Here is a 22,860-nt window from a genome sequence, read left to right as displayed (position 1 = left end):
TTATTTTGCCACTTCTGGAATACAACATGGTGTTAAACAGCATAGTAGCGTAAGAGCTGTATCCAGTTTCCTTTTATTGTTTTTCTGAACTGTTACCTCAATTGTCTTCTAAATAGGCGGGCACAATCAAAACAGCGGTTACGGGGACAAGTATTCAGACTGGTAAGAACACTTTATAATTAGATATTGGAGATGATAGGACATTTAGATTTTCATTTTTAGCATGTAACATTTAATCTTGGTTTGCTTTCAGCTACAGTGAGCGGAAATGTCATAGTGAATACTGTTGCTGGAGTCCCTGCTGCTACCTTTCAGCCCATCAATAAGCGTCTAGCCTCACCTGTTATACCTGGAGCATTGACGGTGAGTAGATGGCATCACTAGTTGTGTACCTGGACTGATCTTGGTTGCATGTTTATCAGTGCATCTGTTTTCTTCTTTAGCATTCCATGTTATCAGAATTTATTTCAAAATTTCATGTATATCGTGATTCTGTATCAAATCCCTCTCTCCCACCAAGATACTGGAACAGACTGGAACAGTTTATCAGAAAAAAGTGCCTAACTGTTAAAAATGGTTGGTAGATGAATGCTGTCGAATGCAGGTATTATGCTATTGCCAGTATATTGCTATGGCATTATATTATTGCCATTTCCAGCCTGTAACAGTTCTGTGCTTTTTTAGTTATGATCTTTATTATTATTTTAACGGTTTAAGACTATGAAAGATAAAGCAGAAAAACGGAAAGGTAGTAAAATCAAATTTCTGTAATGTAGTTAAGAGCTTGGTGATCAGCCTGTCTGAAAAAGATTTAACCAGATGCTGGTTGTGAGACACAGCTGAACAGATTGATGTCTTGGAAAGATTTGGACCTTCTTTGCTTTTGTATTTTTGATGTTTGTTTTTGCTTTTGCATTTGTGATGTTTGTTTCTAAAACTCTGTAGTCCATTTCCATAAGGTTGTGTAGCTTTATGTAAGGTGTGGAAACTGAGAAATGATGATTGTGTTCCTTTCCAGACTTCAGGAGGCACTGCAACTGCACAAGTGGTGCATACTCAGCAGCGAACCGCGGCAGCACCTGCTGCTTCCACGGAACTGGTGACCATAGCATCTACCCAGGGAGTTCGTGCAGTAACATCAGTCACGGCATCAGCAGTAGTGACCACAAACTTAACACCTGTGCAGACCCAGACAAGATCTTTGGTGACTCAAGTTACACCAGGTAATAATAGTGTGTTTAGGGATTTTTTCTGAGGGTATGTAGAGAGCCCCAGAATTTGTAGGTGGCTTCACCACTGTATCCTCACAATATTGAAGGTCAGGGTTTGTTGGCAGCGTAATTAAACAGTGCTGTGATCTATACCTTGCTTTATCGGTGGTGCTCAGGTTACCTTTTTCTCCAGTATTTCTAGATGAAGCGTTGCAGGAGAGAGCGGCTTTGCACCTAGGCATTACAGTTAAAAAGATTATTAATAATTACCACTAAATTATAGAATTTACTGTCTTGACTAAAAACCATTGTGAAGAAAGGGGCATGTATTTAATTATTTACTCTGCTTTTGCATCGTGTTTGTGCTAATGTGTTGTTACTTGTCATTGGTCCACAAACTGTGCTGGAGAACTACAACATGCATTTTACTGCTTGGCTTTTCAGATGAAATCAGTTAATTAAATTGAATGTTGAAAATCTTTCTTCAGAGGATTTTGTTTTTTCTTTATTCACAGCTACACCAACAGTCCAGCTTTCTGGCAAAACAATCACCCCTGCTCACTTCCAGCTTCTGAGGCAACAGCAGCAGCAGGCTGCTCAGGTGCAGGTCCCACAGATTCAGGCTCAGGCACAAGCCCAGTCTCCAGCTCAAATAAAAACTGTAGGCAAGTTGTCACAGGTGAGGAAACACTTCCAAAGTAAGGTGATATGTTACTCATTGTTATTGTAAACATCATTAGCAGTGTGTGTCGTATCCTGTTTTCTTCAGCTAGAGTGAAATGTGGCTCTTCCTTAAATTTGATCCTCCTGAAATGTCATGAAGGCAGTGGGTCTGGCAGCCATTTCAAACAGTGCCTTTTGCAGTAGGTCGGGATGTAAAGCACTTACTGGTACTCATTCACTGGCAACCCACTGAGTAAAGGAGTTGCATTCTTAGCGCTTTGATCTTAACTAAAGTCTGCTGTAGAATGTTTCTCCTTTAAAGCTCCAGATTCATCTCCATTTTTTTCCTGTAGTCATGTAAAAGACTGGAAATTTTGGAGGTGTTTGATTTTTGCAGGAGCAGCTGATCAAGTTGCAGAAGCAGAAACTGCAGCTTCCCCAGCAGCAGGCGGCGCAGCAGACACAGCAAGGGGCACAACAGCAAACAGCACAAGTGCAAGTGCAACAGCAGCAGCAAACCCAACAACTCACTGCGGTGACAGCACCTCGTCCTGGCGCAGTTCTTACAGGCACTACTGTGACAAACCTTCAAGTTGCTCGTCTTGTAAGTTGTCTTTGACTTTGCAAAAACAGTCTTAAACACCTTATTCTCTTATGCTGGCTTAAATGAACTGGATAATGGTCAGTCATGCCCTTTGCATTACAAAAGATAGAGCTGTAATATAAATAGCTTTAAATTGCACTTACCCAGTGATACCATCTCTGGGTTGTGTTACTGCAAAGGAGCATTTACACTTAAAAGTATTTAAATCTATTGCTTTATAATGACCTGTTACATGCACCAGATGTTTTTTGTGCCAGTACAATAATCTTCATTCCTTACTGCTTAGACTCGTGTTCCTGCTTCCCAGCTTCAAGCACAAGGACAGATCCAGGCCCAAACTCCACAAGCAGCACAGGTTGCTTTGGCAAAGCCCCCGGTAGTGTCTGTTCCAGCTGCTGTTGTGTCATCTGCAGGAGTCACTACACTCCCCGTTACTGTTGCAGGCATTAGTGTTGCCATTGGGCAGCCACAGAAAGCAGCAGGTATGTCGACAGACTTCCTAAAACATAATGAGATATTAAATCCCGCTTTTTTAAAGGTAGGATGTTTCAAATAATGTCTTCTGTGGGACACTGAAGTGATAGAGGTTTCTAGTTTGTTTCTAAAATGAGGTAAGAGAATTGAGCTTATTCCATTTAATCTAGCACGAGTCTTTAGCGAGATGTGGTTGGTTTTGGAATTTTTTAACTGTGCGTGAGAGCAGGTGAGCAGATGTAGTTTTAAAAATAAAGACATAGTAATTTCATCATTTGTTTAAAAAGTGCAAAATGGAAATAGGAAAACTTGTGTTTCACAACCATCTCCTGTACTGCAGATACAATTATTCCCGTAGGAAGATTATTGTTAGAACACAGAATTAGCTTACTCGTGCCTTTAAGTAACAGAATGTTTTTTTCCTCCATTGTCAAAATCATATGTCTTATTCCCATTAAAATCGGTGGGTTATTAGTGCTCAAAGCCACGCAGATGTCTAAGTCTATAAAAGGTACAATCTGTGTTTGCAAGCTGTGAATACTGGGACAAAGCAATAAAATGAAGACTCTTCTAGTTCTAATTATTTTTGTAATTTTCAGGAGGCCAGACGGTAGTTGCCCAGCCACTGCATGTCCAGCAGCTTCTAAAACTCAAGCATCATCAAGCAGCACAGCAACAGAAAGCAATCCAGCCTCAGGTTGGACAGGGTCAAGCCACGGTGCAGCAAAAGGTACTTACTGTTTGCTCTCTCGTTGAGTTATGTAGTACTTTTGTGGTTGTAAAGCTTTGGCTCTGAATTATGTAGTAATTTTTTGGTTGTAAAGCTTTGGCTCTGAATTATGTAGTACTTTTGTGGTTGTAAAGCTTTGGCTCTGAATTACGAGGACACTTCTGGAGAGTCAGTCAGTATTTATAGGAGTGAATCTTAATTACATCTAGAGAGAACAGTTCCTCATGTGCCGTGTCAGGTGCTTAATAATTTTTTCAATAGGCCTGATGTTCGATGTGATTTCCCATGGCCCAAACGGGGTTTTCTTTTTTAGGTACAGTAACAAAGATTAAGATTCTTTGTAGTCATTTCTAATGTAGCCAAATTTAGAAAATTCCCCAAAATTTTCACTGTTTATAGTATAGTTTTTGCAACATCAACTTTTCCCTAAAATGTCGTATTCTCATGGGATTTGCTGTTAATCAGGCACCAGCATGGTTTTTTTTTGATTTTGTTTCAATAATTAATTAATCCTGATACCTACATATGTGTTCTTTAAAATACACATATATTTTGTAGTCATTGATGCTTTTTTTTTTCCTCTCGCAGATAAATGCTCAGCAGGTTACGGTCCAAACCCAACAACAGACTTCACAGCAACAAAAAGTAACTTATACTACACAGCCTGCCATTAAAACACAGTTTTTAACAACTCCAATTTCCCAAACCCAGAAACCAGGTGGAACCCAGCAAGTGCAGGCCCAGATTCAGGTACAGGTAACACAGGTTTACACCTTTAAACTCCACTGTGACTGGAGAATTGAAAAGGTGACAGGTGATGTAGCAACCATTCATGTCAATTCTAATCATACCTTTGTTTAAATTGACTTTATAATAACATTCATTGGTGCTGAATGTGTGGCCTTATACCAAGTCAGAGGAGCATCCTATAAGTTCACCTTTCCTCTTTGAAATAAATAAATTGAGTCACTCCTTTTTATTAAGGAAGGGATTCCATACCGTGTTTACTAAGGAAAATTCAGCCGGAGTTCTTCCTGTTTTCTGGTGCTGCATCCCAGCCTGATCTCTGGCACCCAAGAGACGGTGACATTTCAGCATAACTGGATCAGTCCACCCATGGAAAAAGAACTGGGTTAGGAATTGGAAGCCTTACTCTTTCAAAAGTGTGTCTGAGATCGTGTAGCCCTTTAGAACTTCTGTGCTTCCTTCAATTTTATATATAGGTAGAAGGAAATGAGTATGTTGCAGTTAAAATTGAAAACAGACTTCTCTCTGCTGGCTCAGTTCTTCAGTACACTGATGTAACAAGGTTTACAAAAGTTTAGTGAGAATGCCGAGCTGCAGCTCACTGTGAGCAAGGCTTTGGAAAGGTTTTCTCTTCGTAGCACTTTTGATAGGTGTGGTGGTTTGCTGCTATTAGCAATTTTATATTTTGACCAGAGCTTTATTTCACATTGCTCCAGGTTGCAAAACTTCCACAAGTGGTCCAGCAACAGGCTGCTGTTGCCAACATTCAACAGATGGTTTCAGTTTCGCAACAGGTAGGTTTTGCTTGTCAAATATAGCACTAGAAACATGATCCTAGTGAAAGCTCTTTTATTTGGAATACGTGTATCTGTCACCTTATGATATAAGCCTACATATATCATGTGGCATAGACAGTATGTTTGAAGGATATAGCAAGTGCCCTTCTATACAAATGAATCATGTGAGCACTGAGTCAGCTGCTCTGTATTCTCCAGGCTAAAACTTCGGTAGACAGAGCAGTGTTTGTTCATCGCTGTAGATAAGCTGAAAAACAGATTTTAAAAATATTTCGTAGAGCTGAAGGAATTATAAAAAACTTATTTCTTCTGATGTACTGTCCAGATAGCAAATCATTGAACTGATGAGCGCCATCCGAGTTTGTTTTACAAAAACTGTGGCAAATTGAGGGTTACAAATGCTTTTATTCCAGTTCATAAAGCTACACCAAGTGCTTTGTAGAAGTCAGAACGGCGTGTATCTGTTCTGGATGTGGTACAATAAGACACGGGACTAGGGCAAGAGGACAGCCGGTTTGGTTTCCCCTCCCCTAACTACTCTGCGGTTTCAGTTTATTTAACACTGTTTAGAAACATCTTTGTTTATAGTGTTAGCAGCAGTTGATTGGCAGGTATGATTGAACTTTGGGCGGTGGATGAAGTTACTGCCTTTGGTGCACAAAAATCTGTCACAGTTTAGTGCAGTGTTTTAGTGCAGAATAAAATCTGTGGCTGCTTATTTTAAATTGGTGATAAAGTGGTGTGAGCTGACTGATAACCACCTCAAATGTGAATGCTTCAAGGACAAGGGAGACAGCAGGGAGTAGAAACCTCATCAGTCAACACGAATTGAGTTGCCCTCTGTAGTCAGTAAGAGCTGCTGGATAATTTTTCCAGGGACATTTAAAGCTAGCTTTTTGGAAGTCATTGATGTTGGCGTAACTTTAGCACCGCTGAGGTCCATGGTAAAAAGACAAACAGCTCCCCTCCCCTAGTGACATCTGTGGCAGTAGGATTAAGGCCATGGAGAGTATTTTTGAAACTGCAATCTTAATGTGTACGTGGCATTCGTTTTGCCTGCATTTTTAATGCTTCCTGATGGATTTTTCTTCGATCAGTCAAGAGCTAACTTTCCCTTGGAGAAGCCTTGCAGCTTCATTGAGCTTCTGCATCTGACAAAGGCAGCTGAAGCTGTCCTCTGAACAAGGAGACATTGAATTTTTTTCTCCCTTGCTCAGGGTAGAGCCATGAAAATTAGATTTCTGGATGGAGTTCAAACCCTCAGTTGGGAATAGACTGGCAGCTGTAGCCTGATAGGGTAATATCAGACTGGTAGGAAGCCTCCATGGTTGTAGTTATTGTCACAATATGGGTGCAGAGTTGACGTTTTAACCTCTTCAATCCTCCATTTACCCCTCTGGTGTTTTCCCTGTTCATTCACTTCTGCTTCCACAGTACAGTTTTTTTCCTGTTTATCCAGTGGGGTTTCTATACCTTCCATTTGCCTTCTGTAAGAGAGCTGGGGGAATGTCCTGTGATATGCACTTCAGAGATCCAAGTTACAGGCATCTTGACTCTCAGTTCTGATTTATAAGGCTCGAGAGGATATGAAAAAATGGTGTTTCTCAGTGAAACCACAAAGCCTATATCACTAGAATCCCTCCTAGCTTTCCTTCTTTGTCCAAGATGTTTGTCAGCCAAGAGCGCAAATGCCTGTAGAAGCAAGATGCCTTCTCTAGTGTGGAAGTGTGACGAATGCTCAGTTTAACGCCAAATTCTTATTTTATCCCTGCCTTGTCACCCTGATGTCTAGGTACAAGCTCAGCCCCAAACCGTGACGCTGTCTCAGACGACAGCAGGTCAACAGCAGGTTCAGGTGATTCCTGCAACAACAGCTACTGCTCAGGTCGTCCAGCAGAAACTGATACAACAGCAAGTCGTGACAACAGCATCTCCCCAGATTCAGGCTCCAGGTGTACAGAATCCAGCCCAGACACCAGCAACATCTGAAGCCCAGAATCAGCAAGCAAAAGTGCAAATGAGGACACCTACTGTCAGATTAAAGGCACCTACTAAACCAAGTTGAACTGATAATTAAAACGCAATAACCGGGAAACACAGCATTTCTTTTCTGCTAAGCCAAGTGAGAAGCTACTCCAAACATCCAAATGGCGACAAACCACCTCTTTTTTTTTGTTTTTAGCAGGTTTTTTTTGCTGGTGAACATTTAAACGTGGAAGCTCTCGCGTAACTTCAGCATATTAGCAACTGTTTAGCACTGAAAATCCATACAAGATGCATTCTGCCAGCGTTCTCTGTCTTCATTCAAACCAGATAATGCAAGCATTACTTAAGTTTAAGTTCTGCCCAGCTTCACAAAAGCAAAATCGTAATAGGCCATAAATGTCAGTGAAATTCATCTATGTTAGTGTACCATAAACTGCCTGTGGGAAGAGGCAGTGCTTTGCTATAGTTTGGATGTGTGCTCAATATCTGGTGAAGCCGTTCACTGAACCACCTGTGGCTCATATAGCAAAGTATTTTCCACTTGTAGAAAAGCTGCGTGTTGTTCTCGCTTGAGGTAAATACCTCTGGAAGATCTAACTTATATTCGAACTACTCCCTGCAAACTTTAGCCAATAAATGTGAAAACCTGTAAGTATATGTAACTAAAAAGGAAAAAAAAGTTTCATTCTCCATTTTTGTAAGTCTTTTAAAATGTTTGTTAGCAGTTTTGTGTACAGTTTACTGAATCACCCACCCTGTGCGCTCATTCTCATATGTCACCTTAAGATAATGGATATTTTAGGCATGAACTGAGTAAATACTGTGTTGATAGTAGATGTGTATTAAAGTGTAGCCCATTTTTTTGTAAAAGAATTGTTCGGTGGATACAGCAACAAATGATCTGTAGCTGTTTCTCATGGGACTTCCATCAAGGAAACTCTCCAGCTGATAAAATTGAATCTCTCGGTTTCATTCTGCTCTTGCAACATGTTTAAATGTTCAGTACTTTCTACTCAGCTTTCAGCTCGGGGGGTGGGGGGCTGGGGGAAGGGGAGAACAATGATATTAAATCTAAGACTTAATTCCTCAACTGTGTAAAGAATAAGATCTAACTTTTGTACTATTCTTTTACTAAAGCTGATGATGAATGTATCTTCAGGAGGGTATTTTGGATGTGAATAGAGCGTGGCCTCTTCCTCCAAATCAGTTTGCCTTATTGTTACAAAAAAAAAAAAAACCCAAGCAAAAAGCTGCATTGAACTGTGGGGGTTTCTTTACTTTTCTTGCATAAAATGACAAACAGACTCTGTTTGCAAACAGCACTGAGTGAGGAATCAGAAACTCTTGGTGGCTTGAATAGATTTATTTTACCTTGGCCATAGAAGTGCTCAACGTGTAAAATTCAGACAAAATTATAACATTCCTTTTCTGAGATGGTTTTAAAATTGTTTTTCCATTCTGTGATCTTTTTTAGGAAGGGAGCCTGTTTAAAGGCAAGGAGAAGCATATCTTTTGTTCTTGTCTCTGTACGTACACACCTATCGGTGCAATACCTAGCGATCCAAACGGCTTAAACAAGAAAGATTGCCCAGTCGGCTCCTCTGCTGTGAGGAGGATAGGCACTGCTTGCTCTGTTCAGATCACCACTGCGAACACCGGGTCAGGCAGTGATCCTGATTATTATTCTTTTTAATTTTATGCCTCTCTCGTCCTGCACCTGCTTTCTCTTGGACCCTGATATCTGCAAATATAGGGGCGTAGGGTTTTTTAAGCTCTGTGTGTGTCCGTTAGGGTTCCCTGACCCTGATGAACTTCTGTGTGCTGTTGCCTGAGCTTTGTTACCAGGTGTTGGCAGCATAATGGTTCAAAATGAAAAGCAGATGCAGGATAACCAACCCTGTGTACAGTAGAGCATCGTTCATCCAAAAATATTGCTTGGTTCGGCCCAGTTTTACTTTTAATGTTTAGCTCTTACTATATGCGTGGAAGTTCCTGGGGGGAACACCTGGAACAGCAGGAAAGCTGTCGCCTGCATCGTGTCACTGGTCTGATTTGGTGTTTAAAGAGGCAGTTGTTTCTTGTTTAGGTCAGTTAATGAAGATAAAAGTCACCTTTTTTTTCCTTTTTCTTTCTTTCTTTCCTTTCGATGCGTCTTTCTCCCAGGAGCGTGTTAGGAAGCCAGCCTGTAAATACCTACTGACCGCAGCGTTTGTACTCGATCCCGTAGGACTGTAAGGAGTAGCGATGTATCCTACCCGAGGGTGTAATAAAGTGAACATTTTTATAACCCCGCCGTGCCCTGGCCTCTCTCACGCATCGGGGCCAGGCCGGGCCGCCTCCCTTCACCTGTGGGATGGGCACCGCTTCCCTTCGCACGGGCGGGATGGGGACCGGTTCTCACGGGGCCCTGCGGGATGGGGAACGCTTCCCTTCGCACGTGCGGGACGGGGCCGGGGGGAGAGGGGAGGAGAAGAGAAGAGCGGGGGGGGGGAGAAAAGAAGGGGCAGAAGAAAAGGGGGGGAGAAGAAAAGGGGAGGGAGAAGAAAGGGGGGAGAAGAAAGGGGGGAGAAGAAAAGGGGGGTAAGAAAAAGATGGGAGAAGAAGGGAGGGGTGGAAAAGCGGGTTCTCACGGGTGCGGGTCAGGACCACTTCCCATCAGCCGCGCGGGCCGGGGCCACTCACCGTGAGGGTGCGGGCGGAGCCTCCCTCTCCCCTCCCCCTTCCTCTCCCCCTTCTCCTCCCCCTCCTCTCCTCTCCCCTCCCCTTCCCGCCGCATGGCGCTGGCCGCCTCGCTGGGCTCCTGCGTGGAGGCGCTGCTGCAGAGCCGCGCCCAGGCCAACCGCGTGTGGGAGCTGCTGGAGCCGCTGGCGGTGCGGGGCGGTGCGGGGCTCGGGGGGGCTCGGGGGGTCTCTCGGGCCCCTCTCGGCCCTGACGGCTGCGGTGTCTCTCGCAGGGCGGGCAGCGGGACGCGGCGCTGGGCGCGGGCGGGGCCTGCGGGCGGCTCTTCGGGGCGCTGCTGCGGCGGCGCGAGCTGCGGGGGGGCCGCCTGCCGGCAGAGGGCAGCGCCGAGCACGGTGAGCGGGGCCCCTTCCGCCGCGCCGGCCCTCCCCTGTCTCTCCCCTTCTTCCCCACCTCTTCCCCCCTTTCCTCCCCCCTTCCCTCCCCCTTCCCTCCCCCTTCCCTCCCCTTCCCTCCCCTTCCCTCCCCCTTCCCTCCCCCTTCCCTCCCCCTTCCCTCCCCTTCCCTCCCCTTCCCTCCCCTTCCCTCCCCCTTCCCTCCCCCTTCCCTCCCCCTTCCCTCCCTTTCTCCCCTTCCTTCCCCCTTCTTTTCTCCTCCCTACTTCCCTTTCCTTCCCCCTTCTTCCCTCCTTCCTTCCCCCCCACTTCCCCTTCCCTTCCTTCCCCCTTCCCTTCCTTCCCCCTTCCCTTCCTTCCTTCCTTCCTTCCTTCCTTCCTTCCTTCCTCCCTTCCTGCTTTCCTTCCTTCCTTCCTTCCTTCCTTCCTGCCTCCCTCCTGCCCCCCCTCCCCCCCTCCCCCCCCCCCCCCCCTTCCCCCCCTTCCTTCCCCCCTTCCTTCCCCCCTTCTTTCCTCCCCTTCCTTCCCCCTCTTCCTTCCCCCCTTCTTTCCTCCCCTTCCTTCCCCCTCTTCCTTCCCCCCTTCCTTCCCCCCCCTCCATCCCCCCCTTCCTTCCCCCCCCTTCCTTCCCCCCCTTCCTTCCCATCCCCTTCCTTCCCATCCCCTTCCTTCCCATCCCCTTCCTTCCCATCCCCTTCCTTCCCCCCCTTTCCTTCCTGTCCCTTCCTTCCCATTCCCTTCCCCCCTTTCTTTTCCCCCCTTTCTTTTCCCCCCTTTCTTTTCCCCCCTTTCTTTTCCCCCCTTTCTTTTCCCCCCTTTCTTTTCCCCCCTTTCTTTTCCCCCCTTTCTTTTCCCCCCTTTCTTTTCCCCCTCCCTCCCTTCCTTCCCCCTCCGCCCACCCCAATCCTTCCCCCTGGCTTCCATGTGTGTCCCCTGCATTCTTCCCCCCGGTTTGTGTCCCTCTGTCCCCACAGATGCCCTCAGCGCCGAGCAGAAGTATAAGCTATGGATGAGGTACCGGTACCAGGACTGCGTGGGGTACCTGGCGGAGCTGATGCACCACGATGCCTTCCAGGTCAAGGTGGGTTCTGAGCCAGCACCGAGCGCTTGGTCACAGAGTGGTGGGACGGGTTGGGTTGGGGGGAACCTCAAAGCCCCTGAGGGAGCGATGCGGCTGTTAGAAACGAGCTCAGAGAGTGCCTGTTTATTCTGTGATTCGCTGAGAGCTTGGCTGGGCACAACTGTAACCTCGGTTACACAACTGTAACCTCACCAGGTCTATCTCAAAGTACCATCAAGCTGGTAGCAACCAGCACAATAGGCAATGGAAAGCTCGCTGGGAAAGTGCGATGTGGATTTCCTGGTGATTCTGGTTGCTCTTAAGGCTGCTCATGGAGATGGGAGAGCAGAAAGTCCTGTTGTGGTAGATCTTATGTTACAGTAGGCGCTGCCTGGAGTAGTTGAATGATTGGTAACAGTTTCAAACTTCATCTTTTGATCCATTTGCATTGGGAAAATGCGTTTTCTGGAATAATTCACCTAGCAGGTGTTTGCACATCAAGATGCTGAGTGCATAAAGCTACGTATTTTCCACTTTCCTTATTAAAGAATTAACTGAACATTGGTGGCTTATTACTGAGGTTGAAATATGAACTTAGCTTCCTTGCCAGTTCACAACTTGTTTCAAGAAGTATGTTTCCTTACATTTACGGGTAAACTTTGCTTAACGTGAGAGATGTTCACACTGTGCGATGATTGACAGAAACATTCAAAGCCATGCAGAGAGAGTTCCACCCCGTGCCATGGGCAGGGGCACCTCCCGCTGGATCAGAGGCTCTGAGCCCCATCCAACCTGGTCTTGAACACCTCCAGGGATGGGGCAGCCATCACCTGTGTGGGCAGCCTGCGCCGGTGGGTCCCCACCCACACAGGAAAACATTTCTTCATAAGATCTCATCTCAATCTCCCCTCTTTCAGCTTGAAACTGTTCCCCCTCGTCCTATCCCTGCACTCCCTGGTAAACAGCCCCTCTCCAGCTTTCCTGTAGCCCCCTTTACGTACTGGAAGGCTGCGCTAAGGTCTCCCCAATCTCATGATCGCTCTCATACTGCAATGTTGGAGGGTGGGTGGTGTTGTAAAGCTTTGCTGGTGTCCTGGTTCACCTGTACACACCAGGCGCACAGCTTTCTCAGTGAAGGACACGTTAATTTGTTCTTCTGCCGTTAAAAATCACGTACTTTAGGTCTGATCCCCGGTGTCCTTGGTAAGGTGGGATTTTTCTGTTGTGTTTTTTAAAAGGAAATGTCACTCTGCACCCTGATGAACTTTGTTGAGTTGGAGGCACAATACCCTTTGGTCGAAGTAGAATGGAAAGGGACTGTAACATTTCCTCGTGAACTTCTTAAGGTAAGCTGCAGAACTGAAAAGTTCCTCCTGTCATTACCTGATGGCACACACAGCCTCGCATGCTTGCCTTCTCCAGGACTAAAATTTCAGTCTAGGAGGTTTTCAGTGCAGAGGGAGGGTGGCATTTCAGAAAGAGCATAGAGACCTGGAGCTTCTGTCGCTGGTGAGGTGGCACCTGCAGGTGTGGGAGCAGCTGCCTTGTACAGGGTTGAGCTGTATTCTGGAGTGTTTATGAGTTTTTTTGGAGTCTCTGGCCTCAATTGCAAGGATTGGGAAATGAGAGAGAAGTACTGCCCCTGGCTCAGCTACTGTGTCGTTTCTAAGTGACATTGTCTTTCTTTGAGGTCAGGAGGGCCTAGCAAAATAGCTTCTGAGTGTTGCTCTGGGGCAAGCAGCTCACAGCCACGCTGGTTACCTTTCATAAAGATGAGGGGGTGCCCTCAGCCATCACAGTTCGCTATCTGCTCCAAAACTTCAAGACTGACATGTTGCTTTCCTTTATAAACCTTTTGTTAGGTAGTTGTTGATGGCTTACTTCCTTTACATGAGGACGCTTCGCTCCTGATCTCTCGCTTTCAAGAATACATGGAGTATGATGACGTTCGGTACTTTGTCATAAAGGCAGTCACTGAGAGTATTGGACAAGTCATGCAAAAGACAAAGGAGGTAACACGTGGTTATTGTTGGAGTGGGTCTGGATACACTGCTCTGAAGCAGGGGGGAACAAGTGGTACGTGGAAAGCCTTTGGAAGCAAGAGAAATGACTGTGCCCGTTTGAAGGCATTGTTTTTTTCCCTTGCTCACAATGCGTGGCAGTTCTGCTAAGTTATGTCTTCAGTCTGAAGTTGGAGATAGTTCAAAACATGCATATTGTTGCTTTTGGAAAACCTGGGCTGGGCTCTAGCTTCTGTTTTACCCAAATCTCTGCAGACTGGGTGGCCCACACAGAACTTTTAATTCCTTTTTCTCTCTGATATAGGAGAAGGGTCTGTTTTCTTTGATTGGATCCACCTGTTTTGTTAAACTAGAATTAGTTCAGACATAGTTTTGTGTTAGACAAATGAGTAATACTTCAGGATGAGGCACCAATAGAGAACATGCCAGTATGTAGTTTCCTTTTTCTTTCCTAAATATATTCAGTGCTTGGGAAATAAGTCAGTATCGAAGTCCAGCATCTTACCATTTGTTGTGGAACTTGATCCATGTTTGATTATATGCTTTTTTTGTCAGAGGCCACTGCCGTTTTACCAGCAGAACGTATTTTCCCTCATTTCGCCCATTAACATGCCGAACAAAGAGAGTGACATGGTCAAATTTATGGCAAAGCAAGGTTAGTAAGCTCCATGTGATGACCTGTGTATGAAAAGGAAAATTTGGTTTAAGATTTCCATTGTGTAAGGACTTCATTACTGTTTGCTGATGAAAAATGTGTGCTCCTGTGATCCCAGTGATTCTAAACAGTCTTATAAAACCCAAGTTCCTTAATCTACAGTGAGGTCTGATATGGCCTTGTATCATGACAAAGACTTCAGCCCAAAGTTTTAGAGTATGTAAGGACTAAGTGAAAAAGGGTTATCTTATTTTTTAAGCATCCATTTCACATTCAGCATTTCTTTTCCCTTTCTTCTTAGATAACTGGGAGGAATTGAAAGTGTCAAAGCTGCAGGTAACAATTCATTTGGTGCTTCAGATTTGAAATTTTATCTGCTTAAAGTAGAGCTTTATTCACACTCGTGCATAATTCACTGTTTGCGATTCTCTTTTAAGGCACACAAGCAGGCGTTTGAAAAAATGTGGCTCAGTTTTTTGAAGCACAAGGTGAGTGTTCCTTCTGCGATCGCTGTCTTTGGATGGAGGTCCTGGTGGGACTCCACTGTGCTCTCAGTGTTGGATGAGAACAGCCAAGTCACCATTTCTGCTGGGTCATTCTTCTGCCAAGAAACGTGACATCCTATACAATCTGCTGCTGCTTCTTACTCTCGGCCCTTTTTTCCCACCTTAAACAAGCCTGCCTGTAAGGAGTGATCTGCAGCTCAGCAACCTCCATTCACGAGGTGAAGGCTCACAAGCCTTTTTTCTCATGACTTTGCTGTGGTGACACTTTCAGTTGCGAGACCCTGCTTCTTAGAACGAACTTGATTGTCAGGTATCACTTGTAAACTCCCATTTGAGAACTGTTCCTGCATTGTCCTGACGCGTTCCCTTTTGCTTGCATGTTGCCTTTTTGAGCCCTGGGTCGCTGTTGCTTTCCGAGTTCTCCCTGCATTGACTTCCACTCTGTTGTTTTGTCCTTCACAGCTACCCACTGGCCTTTACAAAAAAGTTCTCGTCATTCTGCATGACTCCATCCTGCCTTATATGAACGAACCCACTCTCATGATGGACTTCTTGACAGTGGCCTATGGCATAGGTGAGTGAAAAAATGGCTTTTATGTCCTTCGTGATACGCGTGGTACATATGAACTTGGAAGGGCTGAGTGGGTGGTGAAACAGATGTACTTTTGTTTGAGATGAAGGTAAAGAACTGGAGTGAACTCTGTTGTCCCTGAGAGTGTTTTACCAGCATTCACGCTCCTTGTATGTAAGTCAAAAATCATATTTAAGGCTTTGGAAAGAATAGAATACTGGAATAATTTCTTTTAAACATTGAGTTCAGCCAGCGCTGCTGATACCTGGGCTGCACCTGGACACAGGTTATACAGATTCCTACAGAAATGTCCTTTCTGAGGAGATTTTTGCCTCTATAGTATGGCTTTTCTGCAGGATTAGAGCAGCATGTTTGTGTTTCTCAGTCCTTCATAGTTTGTTGTTCTAAACTACAGTTTAGTCTTCGTAAGTAACTTGTGAGCCTCTGGATGATTTTGGATTAAATTGTGCCACCATGCCGTCATACTGGCTCTAATTTCAGGTACTCTTAATTTTGTGTTTCTTCTGGGGAGGTTTTATAACTTTATAACTGAAATAAATTGAAGCTGACCTGAATTTTTTATTGTATTCATACATGCCTGCTTTCCTACAGGTGGAGCAATCAGTCTTCTAGCTTTGAATGGATTATTTATTCTGATTCATCAGCATAATCTGTAAGTAAAAAGAGAATCTTGTTTAAAGGAACATGGGTTTTTGCATTTATATCTTTATAGAAAGGAACTGAAATGGATTCTACACATCTTCAGGCTTTAAAATTTCCCTGTGAGAAGACAAAACACTGCACAAGAGGCTCAGCTGCTTGGATGCTGAGCTCTTTTGATAGTTTGACCTTTTTTTCAGCTGAGCCTAAATATCTTCTTCTCCAGACTGTGATTGCTCAGCCCTTGAAAATCGATTTCCATTGATCTGATTACATAGTGAAGCTGTAGTCTTTTTGTGCCTTTCACTGGATCCTGAACCATTTGCAGTCAGTCATAGCTTCACACCCTGAAAATGGCAGGGCACTGCAAGAGCCATACATTCACCCTCCAGCTTGTTTTCAGGTGCCTAAACAGAGCACAGCAGTGGTCTGGGGTAGTTTATAATGAAAGCACGAAACTGTTGTGTAGTCCCATTGTACATTGCTGATGGGTGTTGTCTTTTTCACCAGGGAATATCCTGACTTTTACAAAAAACTCTACAGTCTTTTAGACCCTTCTATATATCACGTGAAGTACCGAGCCCGCTTTTTCCATTTGGCCGATCTGTTTTTGTCTTCGTCGTAAGTAGTATCTTTGTTATGTATCTTCACATATTTCCCTCCATGCTTTTCTGTTTGCCAGCAACTGCTCCTGCACAGTCCCCCACATGTCTGGATGCAATATATTCAGTGTGCCTACTGTATTAGATTCATTTTTACCGAGGAAACTGAATCCAAGAGCATTACTGTAGCGTTTTACAATTTTTCATGTACTATTTTTGAAGATTTTCCACACAGCCATCCAGTTTCAGAAAGCGAAAATGCTGTTAGTTATCTCGAGTTTGATCTGCAAATGATTATGGATGTATTTTGATCTGTATTCCACTTTGGCTAAAGCAATGATTTTTCTGTCTATGAATGAAAAGTAACATTTGCAGGCCTTTTATAGATCATAAAGCTGTTGATAAATTGATGACCTTTTGCAGACATATAATTTTGAAATATAAAGTGTTGGACATTCTGTCTTGATGCCGTCAATTCCTTGTACACAGGGAAGAAACTAGATAAACAGTTGCTCATGTAGTTGCTATCATATGTTATAAAATAAACCAAGAATAACTCTTTACATTTCAGCACTAGACACATAATGTTGAACGCCTTGTATTCATATTGTACTTTGGAGAGTGTAGCAAGATGCGGCAGATGGTGTCCTGTGGGGTTTTTAATGTGAGCCTGGCAGGCGTAGGGAGCCCTGAGTAGCTGCAACTGTCATCTTTCACCCCAGCTCTTCTGACCTCAAGAAACTGCCTAAATGAGCTGTTTAGAAATTTGCATTTCTGCCATAAAAATAAAGAACTGTCTTGCACATTTACATTACAGCAGCTTTATTTTCCCATTAACAGCTGCACTACTTGCTTTAGTCCTGGAAGTATTACGTAAATTTAACAGTATGGCCTGTGTATTAATTAAACCCACAAAATGACATTAGAAGGATATAATTGAGGCTGCCTGGCCAACCACTCAGAAGTTTGTAAAAGGACTGAGCAAAGGCTGCCACGTGAGTGACCACGTACACAAGCTGTGCTTTGCTCTTGGGTGCCTGGAGTGGTGTCTTGCATCTGGATTGATTCACAGAGTGATCTGAGATTATTCATGCTTTGCTGGAAATGCTTCCAGATGTGCTCCAGAGAGTGCACAAGACCCTGTAGTACTGCTTGAAACTTGGATTCTTACAGCTTCTCCCTTTACTGCAGAGCCCAAGAACTCTGAAGAGCCCCACTGATCCTTAACCTGCCATACTGTTTGGATTGGTGAGGCTGCTCGCTCACTCTCTAGGACCTCTACATGCTGGTTTCTTTTGTCTCCTTTCCAACAGTCACTTGCCAGCGTACCTGGTGGCAGCATTTATAAAGCGCCTCTCCCGGCTGGCCCTGACAGCTCCTCCTGAGTCGTTACTCATGGTTATTCCCTTCATCTGTAATCTCTTTCGGAGGCACCCAGCATGCAAAGTGCTAGTACACAGACCTAATGGGCCAGAAGGTAAGAGGGAAGGTGGCCAGGGGAGTTTTGTGTTATGCCTTTAGACGTCATGAAAAGCAGGATTCGTGTGGAGGAGGAGGGGAGAACCCAGCCCCAGTTCTGAGATTTAGAAGGATCTCTCTGCCCTTGAGTTTGTAGAAAGCCAACAGGTTGCTCCTGGAAGTTCTCCAGCTTGAAGACCTGCCTGCATTGTTCCTCTCCAACCTTGGGCCTCACGATTGGCTCCCTTGCCTCTGTGATTTCCCGAGTGAGGGTTGCTTTGAGCCTGGCAGCTGACCCAGGCTAATTCCAAGTGCTAAGGAACTGTGGGAGCTGTATCAGACACTGAGCTTGTTCACCTCAAGAATATAAAGAAATGAGCAAGGAAACGAAATGAAGAAACCAGAGACCTCCTCAGTTTCTGTCTGTAGTGGTTTTGTGTAGGCGGTCCCACCAGGGCCTCAGAAGCCTCCTGGGTTTTTACTTTTCTGTGATTTAACTGACTGTTCAAAGTTGCAGGAGACACCTTCTGCATCAGACTAGTCCATTTCTTTGCACCCTACTTCCTGTGCTCTAGAAAAGTAGTATGATTCTGTAGTGCTGCAAACAGTGGCTCTTGGGTTATGCTGAGATGTGGCAGCTTGTTCCTGGACCCTAAACGTCTTGGGAAGGAGCAACTATAGCTGGAGCCCTGATCTAGGTCTCTGTGTTCCCTTTGGAGTTAACGTGTGTCATGCAGAAGGTGTTAGCTCTGCATCTCTATTTCCTTAGATATGTCAGAAGATCCATATATTATGGAGGAGGAGGAGCCATCTGAAAGCAGGGCTTTAGAGAGCTCTCTCTGGGAGATCCAGGTATGCCAGCTAAAAAGGAACATCTACATCTGGTGTGGGCTTTTTCCACCCTTGCCACTTCCTTGAGACATGTGGGCAGTGGGCAGTACCAGCTGCCTTACTTTTTGCAAATGAGATGAGTTTCTGGATGATCTTTTGTGTATCCTTTTTTATCTTAGCTTAAGAGGGAAATATTCCACCCACTGGAGAAATCATACATGCTAATTAGTAGGTGACTTGTGAGCACACATGTGAACACATAGCTGAAAAGTGTGCAGTTAATGGCTGAGACAGACTAAATAGCTGCAGATGTGTGAGGTTTTGGAGGGGAGAGAGGAACCTGCTGGGCACTGATGGAAGTGGGTTTGGTACAGCTAGGTTGTCCTGTAGAAATGGTGTTAAGAACATTACAGAAGATTGTAATGTTCACCTTTCACCTGGATCTTTTGTAGGATGGTGTAGAAGCCTGAGGTGGGTTAAACAAATCCAGATGGTTTTAAAACCCTAACGGCGAGGTCATCGCTTTCCATATAAATGCTGCAAAGGTTTTGTGTCCTTATTGCTGAAGCAGCAACAAGAAAGTTGTGCAGGAGCTCAGGTGTGACATCAGGCTCTGGAGGGCAGCAGAGTTGGGTTGTGCAGCTCAGATATGACATCAGGCTCTGGTTGGGTTGTGCAGTGTAGGCATGGTCTGTGGAGGAATCTGTCTGTCTTCAGCTGGATGTGAACCAGGCGAGAGGGGCCCTTGTCTGTCTGAAGGATGGCTGACCCCAGGATTTCTTGAAGCACAGTACAGCAGACTTCCCTCTGCCAGAATTTGATCTTCACTGAAGATCTGACCAAGGAAGACCTGTGTGGGAAGCCAGATGAGCGTGTTACCCTGTACTCACTAGAATGTGTCCTGTTTGTCTTGCTTTTGCAGTCTCTACAAAACCACTATCACCCAGATGTGGCCAAGGCAGCTGCTATCCTGAACCAGTCACTGTCTGAAACAGAGGATGACATATCAGGGCTCCTGGAGCTCTCTGCTTATGAGGTAGTGTTGCTGTGTCTTTGGGAATGATTTGAGCCAGAGGGAAGGAGCTTTGTTCCTGGACACTAGCCTTGTCCTGTTCATCAGCCATGCTGCTGGGGAGGGAGCTGGACTGACTTTTGGTTACCCAGAGCCAGGGAAAATGGGAAGATGTTTGTTAAATAATGGAGCATGAGACCACAGTGGTGACAGAGATGGCTTTTATATAAAAGGTTTATTGCTGGATCGTTTAAGAGGTTAGAGTGAGCAGTGGTATCAGCCAGGGTGAAGAGCTTGTACTGAATTTTGCCAATATCTTCTATTTTTTTCTTTGTAGCTTTTTGATAAAGAAGTAAAGAAAAAGGCTGTTGATGTTCCCCTGGAGTTTGAGCAAGTACGAGGTTTGTTTGGGAAGAAAAATGACATTTTTGCAGAACACTTCACTTTAGATTGACACAGTTTCTTACAAACACATCTGCACAACTGACTGTCTTAGGGATATGCACAAAGCTCCTGTGCTGTGCTTGGCAGTTCTGCCTTTGCAGTGTTCGCAGAGCTGGATGCCTTGAGAAAGGTGCAGCCTTCTTCAGTGAGCTTTGCCACTACTCGTGGATGGACTTCCCTTTGTCACTCCTTGTTTCTCACACTTGCATGTTGCCACCTGATATTTGGGAAGGATTTTCCATCAGAGCAATTCTTTCTGGACTTGCTCCTTGCTGGGATTGCAGCCCTTTCCTCCAAAGCTGCAGTCACTGGCCGCAGCCAGCACCAGCATCAACAAATCGTCTAGCTGCCATTTGATGGGACTGAGGGGAGGTGCAGTCCCTGACTCCTGGGCTTATTTTTCAGGTGTTTTATTTCTATCCCAGAGCTGACAACCTGTTTGTAATAAATGACTTCAATACATAGCTGTAAACAACTGGTGATGTTCTGTTTATATTTTCATATACGCTTTTAACCTCGAGTCTTCAGAGGGTTGTTTAGCTTCTATGTTCTTAATACTTTCCCATTCGGATCATTGCAAGCTCAGTGTTGTCAAAAACAACTCCTAGATGATGCTCGGTTATTCCATCTATGAGGTATTGCTGATGTTCCTTCGTGTACATCCATCTCATGCTGTAGGATTGCTTAATTCAAAATGCTCCTGAGCTTTGGAAATGAGCATAATCCTGGTGCTGCTGTGGCGAGGGAGGCCAGCTGGGGTGCCGCGGGAGGTATGTCTAATTCCTGATTTTTGCTTCAGAATGATAAGCGGCTTAATGCAGTTTTGCTTGCAACCTGCGAGCATTATAGAAGCTCTGGCCAGAGTGTATCCATGTGCTGATCAAGCTTTAACTATTCCGCTGGTACTGGGTGTTTTTTTTAATTTGGATTTTTCATATAGTTGCAGAAGTTACTCAGGAATTCCTTCTGATAGGATTCCTCCCACTCAAGGTTTTAAGTTGGATGTAAACGTCTTATTAAGAATGCTGATAAATTAACTCAGGAAAGACTTCTTTTGCCTAGTAATTTTCAGCAACATAATGTTATCTCATTAGACTTAACTGCACAGTTGGAAATCGTGTTTTGTGGAGGGGAAGAATATGGTCAAGAAAGTGGAGGCCAAAAAATAATATCTGGCAGACAAGTCTTTTTAAGTCAAGGAAAATCGCAGCTGTCTTGGAGACACTGTTGTTTTCTTCTTCCAGTTGTCTCCATGCTTTCCAAACAGACATGTCCTCAGAGTGCAGAGCTCTACCTCTTTCTCCTGATAGTTCTGAATTCAGGTGGGCTGGTATTCAGCATTTATTTTTTGCGGTGCTTTCGGGGTTTGTTTTTTTAAAGAAGTCTTACTCTCTGTTGTTCTCCTGTGAAAAAGCAATCCTGACTCCTCCCTGGCCAGCCTGCTTTTTTTTCTTTAACTCCTGGTGTCTGTGGTAGGGAGGTGGAATGGCTGAGATAACTTAAAATTTGACAGACCTCAGTTCAGGTTCACCCAGGCCTTGTATTTCAGCTCTAAAATGTATCGCCCTATGTCATCTGTGCATTGTATATATGTGTTTATTAAACCTTTTGAAGTGCTCTGATGCTAATGTGGAACACGTAGCTGTCTTTGGAAGAACTATGCAGGTTTATCATCTTCCAGATGAAATGAATGAATAGATATATTGGATGCTTTTGCATCTTTTTGTTTGACTTGGGGTAGCCCAGTTACATCTATCCAATATTTTATTGATGGGCAATGTAATTCCGATCTTTCATAATATTGACACTCAGGGGTGTTAGTTTTCTTTTGGTAATGGACAAATATTAAATCATTTGGACATGGGACAGATCATGATGTTCAGAATGAGGGATTTCGGTTGGGTTCGTGTATCTGGAAGGAAAGTAAACAGAATCTCTGTCAACACGGCATCCGAAGGGCTGTGTTAGCTGTCTGCATCTGTCTGTTCTCAGCTCTCCTGCACCAGACAAGTAGAGCCTGTGTGTGGGGCAGGTGGAGTTCGTGAGGAGTAGTAAAAAGAGCAGCTTCTGCCCTGTACCATGACCTGCTGGTGCCCCGTGGGCAGAGCCTTGTACCTCCAAGATCAATTGACCGCAAACTGAAGTATTATCAATACACTGGGAAGATGGATGCTGCTGCAAATGGAAGAATTTGCTTTTTCCCTGGAGGAGGACTGGGAAGATGCTGGCACCTTCAGTGTTTCCCCAGCCATGGATCCTAAGTAGTGCAGTTAATGGGGACTCGATTAGAGCAAGACGCGGTTGATGCCCTGGCTGCTGACTAGTGCAGCTCCTGCTGATGTTGAGGTGGAGGGTGAAGCTGACGTGATGCATTTTCAGATCTCTCAGCACATTTTAGTGTTATGGAAATGCTGTTAGCCCTGTACTTCAAATATGTGCAGCTGACCTGGTGTGACTTCATTATTTTGTGGTGATGCAGAGCCCCACCGTGCTTGGGTGCAGACAGACAAACCGCAGGCAGCTCAGAGGAGCTTACACCTTAAAGTCTGGATGCTCTTTAGAGGAGCCTTGAAGATCTTCCAGAAGATTCATCCCCTAGCTCTGATGCCGCACTTGCCTAAGCAGCGGTCTCAAACTAGCTCTTATGTGGAGATAGCTTTAAGCCTGTCCTTGGAAAAACATTTCACTGGGTCTTTCATCAAGCTTTTATCTTTAAACTTTCACACACACCCCCCTCCCCTCAACAGGAGTCAT

At 44.7% G+C, this 22,860-nt stretch overlaps 2 protein-coding genes across 18 annotated transcripts in view; both read left to right on the top strand.

The window, feature by feature from the left end:
- Positions 1–9,000, top strand: part of EP400 (E1A binding protein p400) — a 49,908-nt gene extending 40,908 nt beyond the window's left edge. For 8 of the 15 annotated variants that reach the window (XM_054082249.1, XM_054082248.1, XM_054082253.1 and 5 more), the window contains 10 exons: positions 117–162; positions 254–363; positions 1,019–1,223; positions 1,727–1,890; positions 2,272–2,478; positions 2,765–2,960; positions 3,552–3,682; positions 4,271–4,438; positions 5,146–5,223; positions 7,019–9,000. In XM_054082249.1, the coding sequence (XP_053938224.1) occupies positions 117–162; positions 254–363; positions 1,019–1,223; positions 1,727–1,890; positions 2,272–2,478; positions 2,765–2,960; positions 3,552–3,682; positions 4,271–4,438; positions 5,146–5,223; positions 7,019–7,291 (1,578 nt within the window). In that variant the 3' untranslated portion in view covers positions 7,292–9,000. The remainder of the gene's footprint in view (positions 1–116; positions 163–253; positions 364–1,018; positions 1,224–1,726; positions 1,891–2,271; positions 2,479–2,764; positions 2,961–3,551; positions 3,683–4,270; positions 4,439–5,145; positions 5,224–7,018) is intronic. The other 7 variants (XM_054082258.1, XM_054082257.1, XM_054082256.1 and 4 more) reach the window with 4 other exon arrangements.
- A 963-nt stretch (positions 9,001–9,963) lies between these two features.
- Positions 9,964–20,568, top strand: NOC4L (nucleolar complex associated 4 homolog). 3 transcript variants are annotated; one of them, XM_054082663.1, is made up of 15 exons: positions 9,964–10,082; positions 10,166–10,286; positions 11,261–11,367; positions 12,585–12,692; positions 13,209–13,358; positions 13,923–14,022; positions 14,324–14,358; positions 14,460–14,510; positions 14,991–15,102; positions 15,712–15,772; positions 16,270–16,380; positions 17,675–17,838; positions 18,589–18,671; positions 19,573–19,686; positions 20,000–20,568. In XM_054082663.1, exons 1-15 carry the CDS (start codon positions 9,987–9,989, stop codon positions 20,114–20,116), a joined length of 1,530 nt encoding a protein of 509 aa, XP_053938638.1. In that variant the 5' UTR covers positions 9,964–9,986; the 3' UTR covers positions 20,117–20,568. The 3 variants fall into 3 exon arrangements, with proteins under 3 accessions (XP_053938638.1, XP_053938639.1, XP_053938640.1); XM_054082664.1 differs by lacking the exon at positions 18,589–18,671; XM_054082665.1 differs by lacking the exon at positions 10,166–10,286 and having other exon boundaries at positions 10,046–10,082.
- Positions 20,569–22,860: the final 2,292 nt, after the last annotated feature.

The sequence above is a fragment of the Cuculus canorus genome, chromosome 17 (genome assembly GCF_017976375.1).
Source record: "Cuculus canorus isolate bCucCan1 chromosome 17, bCucCan1.pri, whole genome shotgun sequence".
NCBI classification, from domain to species: Eukaryota; Metazoa; Chordata; class Aves; order Cuculiformes; family Cuculidae; genus Cuculus; species Cuculus canorus.
This window is presented reverse-complemented; position numbering and strand designations above follow the sequence as displayed.

Coding starts and splice junctions, on each gene's coding strand:
- NOC4L (XM_054082663.1), top strand. CDS start 9,987: ATGGCGCTGGCCGCCTCGCTGGGCTCCTGCGTGGAGGCGCTGCTGCAG. Junction 10,287..11,260: donor AGAGGGCAGCGCCGAGCACG/GTGAGCGGGGCC, acceptor CTGTCCCCACAG/ATGCCCTCAGCGCCGAGCAG. Junction 14,511..14,990: donor TCAGTTTTTTGAAGCACAAG/GTGAGTGTTCCT, acceptor TGTCCTTCACAG/CTACCCACTGGCCTTTACAA.